At 34.0% G+C, this 16,973-nt stretch overlaps 1 protein-coding gene across 4 annotated transcripts in view; it reads left to right on the top strand.

Moving 5' to 3' along the window:
* The window catches only part of HDX (highly divergent homeobox), a 174,218-nt gene that overhangs the window by 26,554 nt on the left and 130,691 nt on the right, over nucleotides 1-16,973 (top strand). For all 4 annotated transcript variants that reach the window (XM_055267876.2, XM_063634284.1, XM_063634285.1 and 1 more), the window contains one exon: nucleotides 5,009-6,112. In XM_055267876.2, coding sequence (XP_055123851.1) covers nucleotides 5,009-6,112 — 1,104 coding nt within the window. The remainder of the gene's footprint in view (nucleotides 1-5,008; nucleotides 6,113-16,973) is intronic.

Below are 16,973 nucleotides of genomic sequence, written 5' to 3'. Positions count from 1 at the left end.
GAATGCATAGGACCTTTTATGTCTATTTGAAAATGTTACAAATCCTCTTAGTGTGAAACCTTAGTGATTGAAATATTAGCAACTTTCTCCTACTTGGCATTCATTAGGCTAATTTAGGAAAGAGAAAGGATGTCTGTTCTTAAGTTTATTTTGCTTTCGATGTACCTTCAAAGACCCTAAAGATAAATATATCAATAAGAATAATCATTCAGAATATGTGTTTCTTAAAGACTAAAAGATTTATTCGCCTTCAAATAGGGAATTGTGCCACCAATTCTAGACAAAAATATCCAGGATATCTGTTTCTTTTATTTTTTTCTTTTTTTTGAAATGGAGTTTCGCTCTTGTCGCCCAGGCTGAAGTGCAGTGGCCTGATCTCAGTTCACTGCAACCTCTGTCTCCCAGGTTCAAGCGATTCTCCTGCCTCAGCCTCCCAAGTAGCTGGAATTACAGGCGCCCGCCACCATGCCTGGCTAATTCTTTGTATTTGTAGTAAAGACGGGGTTTTGCCATGTTGGACAGGTTGGTCTCAAACTCCTGATCTCAGATGATCTGCCCGCCTCTGCCTCCCAAAGTGTTGGGATCACAGGCGTGAGCCACCGCGCCCGGCCCAGGATATCTGTTTCTTATTTGCTGAGACCAATCATCATACTCAGATTTGTTTAAGAACCAGAAATATCTCCTATTAACAGCTCTAAATGGCTTATTTTAAATATCTTTACTAAGCCACAGAGGAAAATATCTAATTGTATTAGAAAATGTAATACAAAATGGGTTGATGAGATTGCATTTAGAAAGTGCTACTTTTTTTTTCCTGCACTAATTTCCTCTGCTTTTTTTTTTCTTTTATCTTGTCATTACCTTAAAATGAAAACCCTTGCCAGGCAGCTGCATTGTGAAAATCTTTCATATTGTGAAATCTTTCATATTTCCAATGTGTTATTGCAATCTTCTCCTCATAACTTACTTGATTGTGATTGAATATTGAGAGTGTTGAAATACAGAGATTTATATTTATGCTCAAAATGGTGTGAAAATCTAAAACAAACAATGGGAATGAAATATATAATTTCTTAGAATGTAGATTACCAGTAAAATGTTACATGTTACAAGAAAGTGTAAAAAATGGATTCATTCTCTCCATTCCAATGTAAATTGTACAGAAATTCAGTCTTCCTAATTTAAATCCCAACACAAATTTGATGGCTTTTCCAGTTAAAGGGCAAAAGGAATTTTTTTGTAGACTCATCACTCTGCACCCCACCCCCCTCCCCAGATACTTTGCTAGGGTTATATGTTCTACTTGAAAGAGATTGTTCTCTATTTTTATTAGCATAGTATTCATTGCATTTTTCTTTTAAAAAATCCTTAAATCCTACTGTATTAAGAACTTGATCCCAATGTAAAGAAAACTTAAAAAGTTAAAACATCAAGCAAAAATAAATATACTGGGGTAAAAAAACAAGAAAACAAAGAAGGAGATATAAAAAAGGGAAAGAAGTTTAGAGACAGTGAATTTCTAAGAACTGAAACACAAATTCATGGACACTAAGGATTAATGACCCGAATTACTTTTCTTTCTTTTTTTCCTATGTAATATCACTTTATTAGTTCCTAACCCCAAATTCTCATCATATCAATTTCATTTGACCCATCTTATAAGATGTAATGTAAATGAGAATCTTTTACATCTTATAAGCTTTGGTATATTTTGATAATAATTGATAATAACAAATTTTAGTAAAATTTAATTCAGCTTTTGGGAAGCCTCAGGCAATGTATTTTCTTTATTTTCATTTTAAATGGAAATATTTCTTATATACCTTCCTATTTGTATACTTTCCTACTTTCTTCAATTGAGAATGTGAAAAACAATTGAACCCTTACTTTTTGACTCAGGGTTTTCACTATGGAAATCAATTATTATACTGTGCCACAAAATAATAATACTCACAATTTGGTAAGGTATATGGAATTTTTTTTTCCTTAAAGGACCACAGGCTGCTATTTAGTGATTTCTCCCATTGCTTCTGTTTTGTGTGCCTTCTCTTCTCCCTTTAGTGAGCAATGTTTAGTGAACAATTTTACTTTTGGTACTGTTGGGGTGCCTGCCAACATAAACCTCTATCACTAATATCCCTTCTATTTTGTAATTTCTAATTTGCTGTTGATTAGAGAAAGTGGGTTTTAAGGTTAGGTGTTGCAGTGAAGTACATGGATCTTGTGACATCTATGTTGGTTGTGTTCTGGACAAGGGAGGTTGCTAGGTTGCTATATAGCTATTTCTTATGTAAATGGATATTATTCTACTTCATTTTACTTTTTGATGAGTACATTATATAAATATCTATTAAGCTATATAAGAAACTATATATAATATGCATATGTATGTATAAACTATACAACTTTATAAGAAGTCATAAATTTGCAATGCACTAAAATCACTCTTAAACTTCCTGAGTTAAGGTAGACATTGTGTGAATAGAACACAGTAGGTTATATTGTGTGTGTGTTTTTTTTTTTAAGTGGCCCAGAGCTGCCCTCCAGATGTCATGGTTCTTGAATTCAAATTTTATAATTTTACTGTGCTTTCCCATTAAATTTTTTTAATGTAATGCTTATATATTTTTGTAAAGATTACGTACAAATATGTTATGCTTCTCACAGGTTATTTTTACTTAAAAAGCCATAATGTGGCAACTTATTTTGAATGTTTGTAAAATTCAACTTTTAACATTTTAGTTTTAAGTATTTCTCTAGTATATAATTTAAAAGCTTTTAGTTTTTCTCCCCGTCTCCTGTGATATTTATATTCATACATCTTTCTGCTTGTCATTCTCACTCCTGCTGTTTCATGAAAGTCAGAGTGAGTTTAAAATTCTCACTGCCTCATGTGAAGTAAAGTGGAACACTACAGTTTGTGGAACATTTTCTTTATGGGAGAAACAGTAATTATAAAAATAAAATGGCCAATAGAGACGACTATTTTCAGGAGTTTCTAACCACTACATGTAGGGTAGTGGAAGGTTTAATGTGCTTTCAGGCGAGGTAGAATTGACAGAATCTTTGCTCTCTCACTTGCCCCCAGAATATCCTTGCACAAGCTATTTATTATTTCTGAACCTCAGTTTCTTCATTTACACAATTAGAAAAATAACACCTCCCAACGGAGGTTTTATATTTACATATATTTTATATATGAAATAATAATACTCCATATAGATCTATTATGATCCTTTATAGATTTATTAGACATCCTTTATAATTTAGTTTTGTATTTTATTTTTTTCTTTTACCTGTATGTACACCTTGGTTCCGAGACAAATGAAAATCTATCTATCTATCTATTGAGAGAACACATAATGGGGATTCAATACATATTAGCTTTTATTTACAGTGTTACAGCAACACTAATATATATAATTATAAATTGCATAAGATGTACAGTAAACATTGAAAATTGGACAATTTATGTGGTCTTCAAAAACACATCCATACAAAAGTTAAACAAATATACTCTGAACTATTGTTTGTTCAAGGCTAGTTCATTTAATGTTTTCATTTTTAATTTATTTTAATTTTTCAGGAAAATATTTGGTGGAGACTGAGTCCCACTATATTGCCCATGCTGGTCTCAAAATGTTGGCCTCAAGCGATCCTCCTGCCTTGGCTTCCCAAAGCACTGGAGTTACAGGCATGAGCTACTGTGCATGGCCTGTTTAATTCTTAATAGATTAATGTGCTTTGGTGTTTATAATATGGTATGCATTTTGGAATTATTATAAAGTTTAGTAATCACATTATAGAATATATTTCTTATTGTATAATTTAAGAAGATCCATGACTCAAAAATAATACTAAGATAATTATAATAAATTACTTACATTAAAATATGTATTTTGTAATTAAATCCTAAACACCAACCACTAGTATTATTTTTAATAATAATCTTATTCTGTTTACAAAATACATATTTATTGTATAAAATTTGGTGAGTAGAGAAAAATGTAAAGAAGACAGTAACTACCATAGGTTAGTGACAAAGTGAAAACAAAAAATTGCAGCTTGTAACAAACAATTATTACTTACTTGAGTAGAAAATTACTCTTGCATACAAATCAATTTAAAAAGGTAAACACCTCAATATAAAAATAGATAAAGGTAATGGATAGGCAATTCCATGAAAGTAATATTGTAACCATAGAAATTCATATCAAAGCAGCAATTATACACTTTTCATTAACTCCTGGACTAGTAAAGACTACAAAAAGATAATGCAAACTCTTGGTGAGGGTGTGAAGAAACCAGAACTCATACATTGGAGGGCACTTTGAAAATATTAGAGCCTAGCAATTTTTCTTTTAGTATTGCATTCTAATAGAGCAGCAGTACAAAGATGCATCTACGATGAGGTATATGGCAATATAACTTATAAGAAAGAATATTTCAAAAAATACTATAAATATCTGATAGTATGAAATTAAGCAAGTTATGATATATTTATAAAATGGAAGTTTATGAGTCTAAAGATTGCAAATGTGTATTTGTTTAACAATACTGTGAGCATTTCTTAATGCCATTAAATAGCCTACTTTTAGTATGTTTTTAATTTTTCAGTATTATAAATAAATATATGATGAACATCATTGCATATAAACTTTATCTACATTTGTAGGTTACTTTTAGGATAAATTACCATAAATGTATTTCTATGTCAAAGTGTATAAACATTTTTAGGTTTCTTGATACATATTAGTTGGATGGGTAATGAGGAGAGAAACAATAATACACTCTGTTTTCAAAGTTTGAAGGTATTTATTAAGTGTGAGTCCCTGATCATCTTTTGCCTTTATACTTTTGTCAGTTTTTCTGTTATTTTACCTTTTTCTTTTACCTTTATGTACACCTTGGTTCCAAGACAAATGAAAATATAATGTATCACGTAAACTTTGTTTTTTCTTTGTTTGTTTTTAATTTTGTTTCATAATACCATGTTTTATCCTTCCAGACGTGGGTTGGCAATAAGAGAAGAAAGATGAGTAGTAAGAACTCTGAATCTGGAACAGCAACAACAGGAACCTCTTTGTCAGCTCCAGACATTACAGTCAGAAATGTGGTTAATATTGCTCGACCCTCAAGCCAGCAGTCTTCTTGGACATCTGCCAATAATGATGTCATTGTGACTGGTATATACAGTCCGGCCAGTTCATCAAGTAGGCAAGGAACAAACAAACATACAGACACACAAATTACAGAAGCACATAAAATCCCTATTCAGAAAACAGCCACTAAAAATGATACTGAGTTTCAGTTACACATTCCTGTTCAAAGACAAGTAGCACACTGTAAAAATGCTTCCCTACTCCTAGGTGAAAAAACAATTATTTTGTCAAGACAGACGAGTGTGCTAAATGCTGGAAACTCAGTATTCAATCACACAAAGAAAAGCTATGGAAACTCTTCAGTACAAGCTTCTGAAATGACAGTACCTCAAAAGCCTTCTGTGTGCCACCGACCTTGTAAAATTGAACCAGTGGGGATTCAAAGGTCATATAAGCCTGAACACACAAGTCCAGCATTACATAACTTATGTGGGCAAAAGCCAACTATTAGAGACCCTTACTGTAGAACACAAAACTTGGAAATCCGTGAAGTGTTTTCATTGGCAGTTAGTGATTACCCCCAGAGAATTCTGGGAGGAAATGCCCCACAGAAGCCTAGCTCAGCAGAAGGAAATTGTTTGTCCATTGCAATGGAGACTGGAGATGCTGAGGATGAATATGCCAGAGAGGAAGAGCTGGCATCAATGAGAGCACAGATACCAAGTTATTCGAGATTTTATGAAAGCGGCAGTTCCCTTCGAGCTGAGAACCAAAGTACAACCTTGCCCGGACCAGGAAGAAATATGCCAAATTCACAAATGGTGAATATTAGAGATATGTCAGACAATGTACTGTATCAAAACAGAAACTACCATTTGACACCACGGACCTCATTACATACAGCATCTAGTACAATGTACAGTAATACCAATCCATTACGGAGTAATTTTTCTCCTCATTTTGCATCATCAAACCAATTGAGATTATCACAAAACCAAAACAATTACCAGGTAATGTGTAAATTTATTTTATAAAGGTTTTAAAAACTGTGTTTGTATCCAGTTAGATTTGGGACCTGGATCACTTAACTCATATATTGAAGTAATGTGAAGATTTTTGCTTCAAAGTGGTGGTTTGGGGTTAACTCCTTGAAGAATCTTGTGCTTTGTTTCTCATGTTTTTAAATGATGAGGTCTTTTTTTCATGGAATATAGCCATTTTTATAACATGGCAGTCTTTTCCTGACATTTAAAATGATTTTGTTCTGGAAATGAGAGCTTAATGGGTAGCATGGAATTTCCCATTACTAAAATAGGGTTAAATTTGGTCAGGCTCATGCTCTTGAACATAGAATATTCCTATAATGGTTTTCAGTTGCATTTTGGGGAGCTGTCACTAGATGAGTGGTGGCTTCCCTGGTACATACCCAGGCAAGTCAATAATTTCTTTAGGTGCTGATGGCTGATAAGCCAACTGCTTTTTATAAATGTAAATGCTTTATTAAAACATTAAGTGAGACAGTAGTCAAATAGTCATTTAAAAATGTTTATAGGGAAAAGACATATTGAGAGTAAGAATTATTGCAATTTTAGACCTGTGCTTAAAATAGTTGTTATTTATTTACTGTTTCATATATTCAATTGTTCAGGTATGCTTCAAATAATCACATTAACAGTGAGGTATAAACCTACCTCAGAACATCTCTTAATCTAAAGATCATTCCCTCTGAAAAATCTGCTTTAGAGAATTTGAACAGCAGAGCTTGGATGGTTGCCATTTTTCCTTACTACTGGCTAGAACTTCTTATCTTTTCTTTTCTTTTCCTTTTTATTTTTTAGACGGAGTTTCGCTCTGTCGCCCAGGCTGGAGTGCAGTGACGTGATCTTGGCTCACTGCAACCTCCACTCCCCGGTTCACGTGATTCTCCTGCCTCAGCCTCCCGAGTAGCTGGGACTACAGGCATGTGCCAACACACCCAGCTAATTTTTGTATTTTTAGTAGAGATGGGGTTTCACCATGTTGACCAGGCTGGTCTTGAACTCCTGACCTCAGGTGATCCTCCCGCCTCGGCCTCCCAAAGTGCTAGGATTACAGGGGTGAGCCACTGGGCCCAGCCTAGCACTTCCTATCTTTTCAACCACAATACTTAAGATTTGTCTGGATTTAAGATGCTTCCAGGCTGTTCTGAACCAGTTTAAGGAACCATCTTCTTTTAGCTCCCTCCATCTTACAGCTCCCTGCTTGAAAAATGAAAAGCGATAATACAGTATAGGAAGCATCCCTCTATCATCTGGCCATAACACAAGAACTCCATCATCATCATTAACAGTCATTCTTTATTGATAATTGACTCATTTTTATGTGTTTGCTCTTTAAAGAAACATGCTTAGAGTAACATTGAATCATACCATTAAGATCCTCTACACACCCCTCCTTCATTCACCTACTCTTTTGTCCTTCTTTACCACTTCAGTGTTATTCTTAATAATAGTAGTAACAATAACACTTACCATTTGTTGAGGGCTGACCATGTGCTGGGACCTTTGGTCACTTTATGTAACCAATCTCATTTAATCTTCATGATGATCTGGACAGATAGGCATTTTATCCATATTTCAATTGCTTGCCTAGGATTACATAGCTGGTAAATGACAGAACCAGAATTCCAACTCAGCAATTTATTATTTATCGTATTTTCTGCTTTACCATACGGCATAACTATTTCAACTGTATTTGACTTACTGGGAGGCCTGAGAATGCAAGGTTTAATTTAAATTTTTTTTAAACCCACCACTCCCTAAAGGATAATTTAACCTGTGATTTTACCTTTATACAGTCTATTTTTTTCTGACAGAACTTTTAAAGAAACAATTTTTTAAAATAAAAGAACCTGCTTTTATTTTATTTATTGCAACAAAATTTAGCAACTGTCGTATGAATGGTAATCTTCTTAAAAGAAAGGCAACCTGACATAAAAATTTAGAGTGTAGGCTTAGAGCATGGACAGACCTGGATTCAAATTCAAGCTCTGCCACTTTCTACTTGTGAACAGATAAGAAGGTATAGCCAGTGGCTTATCTTCTTTGTGTAACAGTTTCTTTATTTATATAATGTGGGTACTAATTCCTACTTCACAGGAATCTTGTGACAGGAAATGAAAAAAAAATCTATGCAAGGCTTTTTGTACCTTTCCTGGCACATAAACTTCTTATACATATGAACTCATAGTTGGAAAGTTAATGAAACTCTGCTAGTCTATGTCTCATTTACGTTCCAATTTCAAGTAAAATTTTGCACAGACCACAATTATCACAAGTTAACAGAAAGAAAACTTGTAGTACTGGCTAAAAGAAGACTGGAAGTAAGTCATCACCTTCATTACAACCATTAAAAGCCCATTGTTATACTATATCAGACCTGTGTAAGCCAACCTGACTTGAGAGAATATGGTGGAGAAGCCCTGGGGAATCACTTTACCTCAACTTTTCTTTTTAGTTAGTTCATATTTGGAAAATCAAGGCAGCCTGGGGAAGTGGAATCCATGGAGTTTTACCCTCCAAGGTGTTGCTGAAGCTCTATCACCAACACTCTTGGATCAGAACTTAGAATCTGTGGTCATTTTGTCAACTTTCTATTATTATTACTATACTTTAAGTTCTGGGGTACATGTGCAGAATGTGCAGGTTTGTTATATAGGTATACATCTGCCATAGTAGTTTGCTGCACCCATCAACCCATCATCTACATTAGGTATTTCTCCTAATGCTATCCCTCCCCTAGGCACCCACCCCCCAACGGGCCCCAGTGTGTGATGTTCCTCTCCCTGTGTCCATGTGTTCTCATTGTACACCTCCCACTTAAGAGTGAGAACATGCAGTGTTAGGTTTTCTGTTCTTGTGTTAGTTTGCTGAGAATGATGGTTTCCAGCTTCATCCATGCTCCTGCAAAGGACATAAACTCATCCTTTTTGATGGCTGCATAGTATTCCATGGTGTATATGTGCCACATTTTCTTTATCCAGTTTATCATTGATGGGCATTTGGATTGGTTCCAAGTCTTTGCTATTGTGAATAGTGCTGCAATAAACATACGCGTGCATGTGTCTTTATAGTCGAATGATTTATAATCCTTTGGGTATATACCAGTAATGGGATTGCTGGGTCAAATGGTATATCTGGTTCTAGATCCTTGAGGATTCACCACACTGTCTTCCACAATGGTTGAACTAATTTACATTCCCACCAACAGTGTAAAAGTGTTCCTATTTCTCCACATCCTCTCCAGCATTTGTTGTTTCCTGACTTTTTAATGATTACCATCATAACTGGCATGAGATGTTATATCATTGTGGTTTTAATTTGCATTTATCTAATGACTAGTGATGATGAGCTTTTTTTCATATGTTTGTTGGCTGCATAAATGTCTTCTTTTGAGAAGTGCCTGTTCATGTCCTTTGCCCACTTTTTGATGAGATTTTTTTTTCTTGTAAATATGTTTAAGTTCTTTGTAGATTCTGGATATTAGCCCTTTGTCAGATGGATAGATGGCAAAAATTTTCTCCCATTCTGTAGGTTGCCTGTTCACTCTGATGATAGTTTCTTTTGCTGTGCAGAAGCTCTTTAGTTTAACTAGATCCCATTTGTCAATTTTGGCTTTTGTTGCCATTGCTTTTGGTGTTTTAGTCATGAAGTCTTTGCCCATGCCTATGTCCTGAATGGTATTGCCTAGGTCTTGTTCTAGGATTTTTATGGTTTTAGGTCTTACGTTTAAGTCTTTAATCCATCTTGAGTTAATTTTTGTATAAGGTGTAAAGAAGGGGTTCAGTTTCAATTTTCTACATATGACTAGCCAGGTTTCCCAACAGCATTTATTAAATAAGGAGTCCATTCCCCATTGCTTGTTTTTGTCAGGATTGTCAAAGATCAGATGGTTGTGGATGTGTGGTGTTATTTCTGAGGCCTCTCTTCTGTTCCATTGGTCTATATATCTATTTTGGTACCAGTACCATGCTGTTTTGGTTACTGTAGCCTTGTAGTGTAGTTTGAAGTCAGGTAATGTGATGCCTCCAGTCTTGTTCTTTTTGCTTAGGATTGTCTTGGCTATGTGGGCTCTTTTTTGGTTCCATATGGAATTTAAAGTATTTTTTTCTAATTCTGTGAAGGAAGTGGACAGTAGCTTGATGGGGATCATTGAGTCTCTATATTACTTTGGGCACTATGACCATTTTCACGACATTGATTCTTCCTTTCCATAAGCATGGAATGTTTTTTCATTTATTTGTGTCCTCTCTTATTTCCTTGAGCAGTGGTTTGTAGTTCTCCATTTTGTAAACATTCTTGCTAGGAAACTGTAAGAAAACAAACAATTCTCTTGAGTTTCTCACCCTGAAACTATATAACAGAGATAGCTGCCTCTTTTCTGTGTTACACCACTTATCTTCAAGCCGAGATACTATTTCTGGAGGGTAGTATAGTACCAAACTATCTAGAAAACTGAGTACAAATTGAAAAAATCCTAAAGGATACTAAGAAGTTAAAATCAGCTCTCTTTAGGAGCCTCTTGGGAATATAATATGAAGTGTTGAAGTGGTATTAAGGGAACTGGCAGGATGTTACTACAGCAAGATACTACGAACAATCAAGTTCCATTTAAAAAACTCTCCAGGCTAACCTCACTGATGGAGCCAGATTACAATCATATTGGTCTCCCTCCAAAGTGCCATTCACTTTTCATATTACCTCTATGTCAGACTGCCTGCTTATCACAAGAGTGCTGTCGTGATTAAAGTTTATTAATGATCATCGTTTGGAAGATATTGGGGCACTTTGGAAGAAAGGCGCCATAAATACAACATTTATCATTTCCGTTATTATTGTGGCTTGCTAATTAATTGCATTCCCATTTCTCATGGATTTTAAAAGGTCTTTGGAATTAATAGAAGTAAACCACTTTGGTGAACCTCCTTTAAAAATCTTTATAAGCACAATACATTTCTATTAGTAAAAGTGCCTTGGTAATGTCTTCCAACTTTCTTTATTACTTGTGGACTTTAGTGCTTTTGTTAAAAAGAAATGAAAGTTTAATAACAATAGAAACTTTAAATATCGTGGCATTTAAACCAACTCAAATGTTATTTTACCTGAGGAAAATGAGAGCCAGTAAGATTGAGTGACTTGGTCAAAATGACTCTCAGGAAAATATTCAAGTTTTTAAAAAGTAATTGTAATCTGTGTTGAGTTGGTAGAGTTAGCAGGGATCACTTTTAAATAATTTGATTAAGACGTATATTACATAATATAAAATTCACACATTAAAAGTGTGAATTCAGTGGTTTTTAATATATTTACAAAGTTGTTCAAGCAGCACCACAATCTAATTTTCGAACATTTAATCACCTCAGAAATGAACCCCATACCCATTAGCACACGGCATCCCCTATCCCAGCACTAAGCAAGCAACCACTAATCTTTCTATCTCTACGGATTTATCTTTTCTGCATTTTAATATAAATTGAGTCATATAATATGGGCCATTTGAGACTGTTTTCTTTCAATTAATATGATGTTTTTAAGGTTCATTCATGTCATAGCATGCATTAATACTTCATGTTATGTTTTCTGGTCCATGAATGTGTTATGATTTTTCACTCATTATATCTGTTCAAATTTCTTTCAAGAATGTTATGTACTTTTCAGTAGAGAAAATTTCTATTTCGTTAATTTTTTTCTAAGTTTATTACTCTCTTTGATGCCAATTTTTAAAAAAATTCTTAATTTTTTTATTAATAGAACAATATCACTCAATTATGATGATGAATGTTCTGACTACTTCTTTACTGGGTTTTGTTTTCTTTAGTATCAAAAGAATAGCACAATTCTTATTTACCACATTGGTATTTTGGCTTATTGCACTTTGATTGTAAAAAATACACTACCCTTTCCAGCCTCTGGTAATCATCTCTTTACTCTTTATCTCCATGAGTTCAATTGTTTTAAATTTTAGCTTCTGCAACTAAGTGAGAATATATGATGTTTGTCTGTGCTTGGCTTATTTGACTTAACATAATAACCTCCAGTTCCATCCCTGTTGTGTCGAATGACAGGATCTCATTGTTATTTATGACTGAATAGTTCTCCATTGTGTATACGTACCACATTTTCTTTATCTATTCACCTGTTGATGGACACTTAGGTTGCTTCCAAATCTTGTCTATTGTGAATAGTGCTGCAATAAACATGGGAATGCAGATATCTCTTCAATTTACTGATTTCCTTTATTTTGGATAAATACTGATACCTTTATTGCTGGATTTTATGGTAGCTCTATTTTTAGTTTACTGAGGAACTGCCAACTAATCTCCATAGTGCGTGTACTAATTTGTATTCCCACCCGTAGTTTATGAGGATTCCCTTTTCTCTACATCTTCACCAGCATTTGTTATTGCCTGTCTTTTGGATAAAAACCATTTTAACTGGGGTGAGATGATATCTCATTTTAGTCTTGATTTGCAATTCTCCAATGATTAGTGATGTGGAGAACCTTTTCATATGCCTGTTGGCAATTTGTATGTCTTCTTTCGAGAAAGGTCTGTTCAGATATTTTGCCCATTACTTAATCAGATCATTAGATTTTCTTCTTATAGAGTTGTTTGAGCTCCTTATGTATTCTGATTATTAATCCCTTGTCAGACAGGTAGTCTGTAGGTATTTTTCTCCCATTCTGTGTGTTGTCTCTTTGTTGATTGTTTCATTTGCTGTGCAGAAGCTTTTTAACTTGATGTGATCCCATTTGTCCATTTTTGCTTTGGTTTCCTGTGCTTGTGGAGTATTGCTCAAGAAATCTTTGTCAAGTGCAGTGTCCTGGAGATTTTTGCCAAAGATTTCTTCTAGTAATTTCATAGTTTCTGGTCTTAGATTTGTTTTTAATACTTTTTTTTTTAAATTTATATAGTGAGAGATAGGGGTCTAGTTTCATTCTTCTCCATATGGATGTCCAGTTTTCCTAGCACCATTTGTTGAAAAGCCTGTCCTTTTCCTAGTGTATGTTCTTGGCAATATTGTCAAGCATGAGTTCACTGTAGATGTATGGATTTGTTTCTGGGTTCTCTATTCTGTTTCATTTGTCTATGTGTATGTTCTTATGCCAGTATCATGCTATTTTGGTTACTACAGCTTTGTAGCATAATTTGAAGTCAGGTAATGTGATTCCTCCAGCTTTGATCTTTTTGCTCTGGATAGCTTTGGATATTCTGGTTCTTTTATGGTTCCAGATAGATTTTAGGATTTTTTTTCTGTTTCTGTGAAGAATGTCATTGGTATTTTGATAGGGATTGAATTGAATCAATAGATTGCTTTACATAGTATAGACACCTTAAAAATATTGATTCCTCTAATTCATGAGCATGGACTATCAGTTCTGTTGTGTCCTTTTCAATTTCTTTCATCAATGTTTCAGAGTTTTCATTACAGAGATCTTTCAGTTCTCTTTTAGTAATTTCCGAGGTATTATATTATTTTTGTAGCTTTTGTAAATGGGATTACTTTCTTTCCAGAATGTTTGCTGTTAGCATTTAGAAATGCTACAGATTTTTGTATGTTGATTTTATATCCTGCAACTTTACTCAATTTGTTTATTAGTTCTAATAGTCTTTTGGCAGAGTGTTTAGATTTTTCCAAATATATGATTATATCATCTGCAAACAAAGATAATATGACTTCCCCTTTCAAACTTATTTATTTCTTTCTCTTGGTTGATTGCTCTAGCTAGTACTTCCAGGACTATTTTGAATAACAGTGGTGAAAGTGGGCATTCTGATTGTTTTCCACATCTTTGAGGAAAGGCTTTCATTTTGTCCCCATTCAGTATGATACTAGCTGTGGATCTGTCAAATATGGCTTTTAATGTGTTGTGGTATGCTCCTCCTGTACCCAGTTTTTGAGAATCATTTTTCTTTTTATCATGAAGGGATATTGACTTTTATCAAATAATTTTCAGCATCAATTCAAATGATCATATGGTTTTGTTCCTTCATTTTGTTGATATGATGTTTCACATTGGTTAATTTGCATAAGTTTAACCATCCTTAAGTTTCTGCAGTAAATCCAACTTAGCCATAATGAATGATCTTTTTAATGTGTTCTTATGATCAATTTGCTAGTATTTTGTTGAAGTTTTTGCATCAATATTCATCAGGAATATTTGTCTGTAGTTTTTGTTTTGTTTTGTTTTGAGACATCTTTGTCTGGTTTTGGTATTAGGGTTATACTGGCCTCATAGAATGAGTTTGGAAGTATATTCTCATCCTCTATCTTTTGGAATAGTTTGAGTAGGAATGGTATTAGTTCTTAAATGCTTGGTAAAATTTAGCAGTGAAGATATAAGGTCCCTTGCTTTTCTTTGCTGGGAGACTTTTTGTTATTGCTGCAATCTTGTTACTTATTATTGATCTGTTCAGGTTTTCGATGCTTTAATGGTTCAATTTTGGAAGGTTGTATGTATCTAGAAATTTTTCAATTCCTTTTAGGTTTTCCAAGTTATTGGCATATAGTTGCTCATTATAGCCTCTAATGATCCTTTGAATTTCTGCATTATCCGTTGTAATGTCTCCTTTTTTATGTCTGATTTTGTTTATTTGAGTCTTCTCTCTTTTCTCCCCACAGTTAGTCTCACTAAAGGTTTGTCAATTTTCTTATATTTTTTAAAAACCAACTTTTAACTTCATTGATCTTTTATACTATTTTTTATTTCAATTTCCTTGATTTCTGCTCTGATTTTTATTTTTTTTCTAATAACTTCGGGTTTTGTTTGCTCCTTCTTTTCTAGTTCTCTGAAATGCACCTTGAGTTGTCTATCTAAATTTTTTCTACTTTTTGAATGTAGGCACTTACAGCTTTAAACTTTCCTCTTAGTATTGCTTTTGCTATATCCCATTGTTTGGGGTGTGTTGTTGTATCATTATCATTTGTTTTGAGAAATTTTTAAATATTCTTTTTCTTTTTCTTTTCTTTTTTTTTTTTTTTTTGAGATCGAGTCTCGCTCTGTCGCCCAGGCTGCAGTGCAGTGGCACTATCTCAGCTCACTGCAAGCTCTGCCTCCCGGGTTCACCCAATTCTCCTGCCTCAGCCTCCTGAGCAGCTGGGACTACAGGCGCCCGCCACCACGCCCAGCTAATTTTTTTGTATTTTTAGTAGAGACGGGGTTTCACTGTGTTAGCCAGGATGGTCTCGATCTCCTGACCTCGTGATCCGCCCTCTTTGGCCTCACAAAGTGCTGGGATTACAGACATGAGCCACTGCTCCCGGCCTCTTTTTGTTTCCTTAATTAGCCTACTGATCGTTCAGGAACATATTGTTTAATTTCCATGTGTTTGTATAGCTTCCAGCCTTGCTCTTGTTATTGATTTCTAGTTTTATTCCATTGTGACCAGAGAAGATACTTGATTTAATTCCATTTTCTGAGTTTTTAAAACACTTTTTTTGGTAGGGTGTATACTCCAAAATATTTTTGTAGGTTCTTTAGCTAGTATCTAAAAAGTATGAAATAATCCAACACAAGATTTCTTTCTTTTTTTTTCTGAAAGCACTTATTCATTGCAGTAAAATGAAGTATGACACCAATAGGGAATCTTGAATTCTGACCTTTCCTAATATATTTTGCAATAAACAGTTTATGGTCCATTTTTCTTAAATCTGATGACCTCTTTGAGGCAGGTTTCCGATTTTGCCAGTAGAACCGGATATATCATGTGTGGGTACATGATAAACATTAATCATGTGTGGGTGGAAATTTGTTAATAGTCTGAGAGTGAAGTTTGAGTTAAAAGTTGTTTGACCTTGAAATTGACTGGGAGTCCAAAGATTTAAAGCAACAGAAGAATCTCTCAATCTATGAGGAGTAAGTTATGTGATTATGGTATATGTTTTGTGTGCATGAATGGGAATTTTTAAATATTGAAATCTAGGGTCTGACAATCACTATCAACAGAAGATCAAGCTACATATATTTATGTTTTAAAACTTAAATTATAAGTCTAGCTAAATCTTTCAAACAACTAGTTTTAATGTTCATGGGTGCATTTCGCCTAAGTAAGCATTTACATTGTACAAAAAAAGATTCATCTTGAGCACAGATTCAGTATTAGGAATTGGTTTGGAGAAGAGGTTTTTTATGGATTTTTTTTTTTTTGATAATGCAAAAGTAAAACCAGTTGCTTTCTGGGGGATTGAACTAAATTTTAATCTAGTCTTTAAGACCAAAACAAAAACATGAAGTAAATAAAAACCCCTTATTATTAAATTGATCTGCAAAAACATTGTTACTAGAAATTGATTGGGACTTGAGGCCTTCTTCCAGAAAATAAGAACTTAATTGTCTGGCCTGTATTAGGTTTTGAACTTTAATACCATGTATTTGTACTTATTAAAAAATGTTTCAATGAAATGTGTATTAGTAGTATGAACTTCTGGTTCAGTCGGAAATTCTTCCATTTGAAAAATGTGATATTTGCACACAACTGTTTGAATGTTTTTATTTTCCAATTTCCCCTCCCCCATACTGGATAGAATTGAAGCTAGAATTTTTTCTTATGATCAAGAAACAAAATGTTAGCATGTTACATTTTGCATGAGTGATGACACAAATTAAAATTCTAGTATACATTATATGTCACTCTATGAATGTTGACAATGGAAGAAACACCTTGCCGTAGTGTACTGTCACTTCTGGACTGAAAAGCTGAGAAAGAAACACAATTTGTGATTTTTCATGCATCAGAAAAAGTTATAGCTAGCATGCGCCATTTTCTTGTTGACCTCATGAGTTGAAGAGAGCACATAGTATTAATTCAGACTGAAGAAATTACTCAAATTTTTA

This window comes from Symphalangus syndactylus, chromosome X (assembly GCF_028878055.3).
Source record: "Symphalangus syndactylus isolate Jambi chromosome X, NHGRI_mSymSyn1-v2.1_pri, whole genome shotgun sequence".
In the NCBI taxonomy this organism is placed as follows: domain Eukaryota; kingdom Metazoa; phylum Chordata; class Mammalia; order Primates; family Hylobatidae; genus Symphalangus; species Symphalangus syndactylus.
This window is presented reverse-complemented; position numbering and strand designations above follow the sequence as displayed.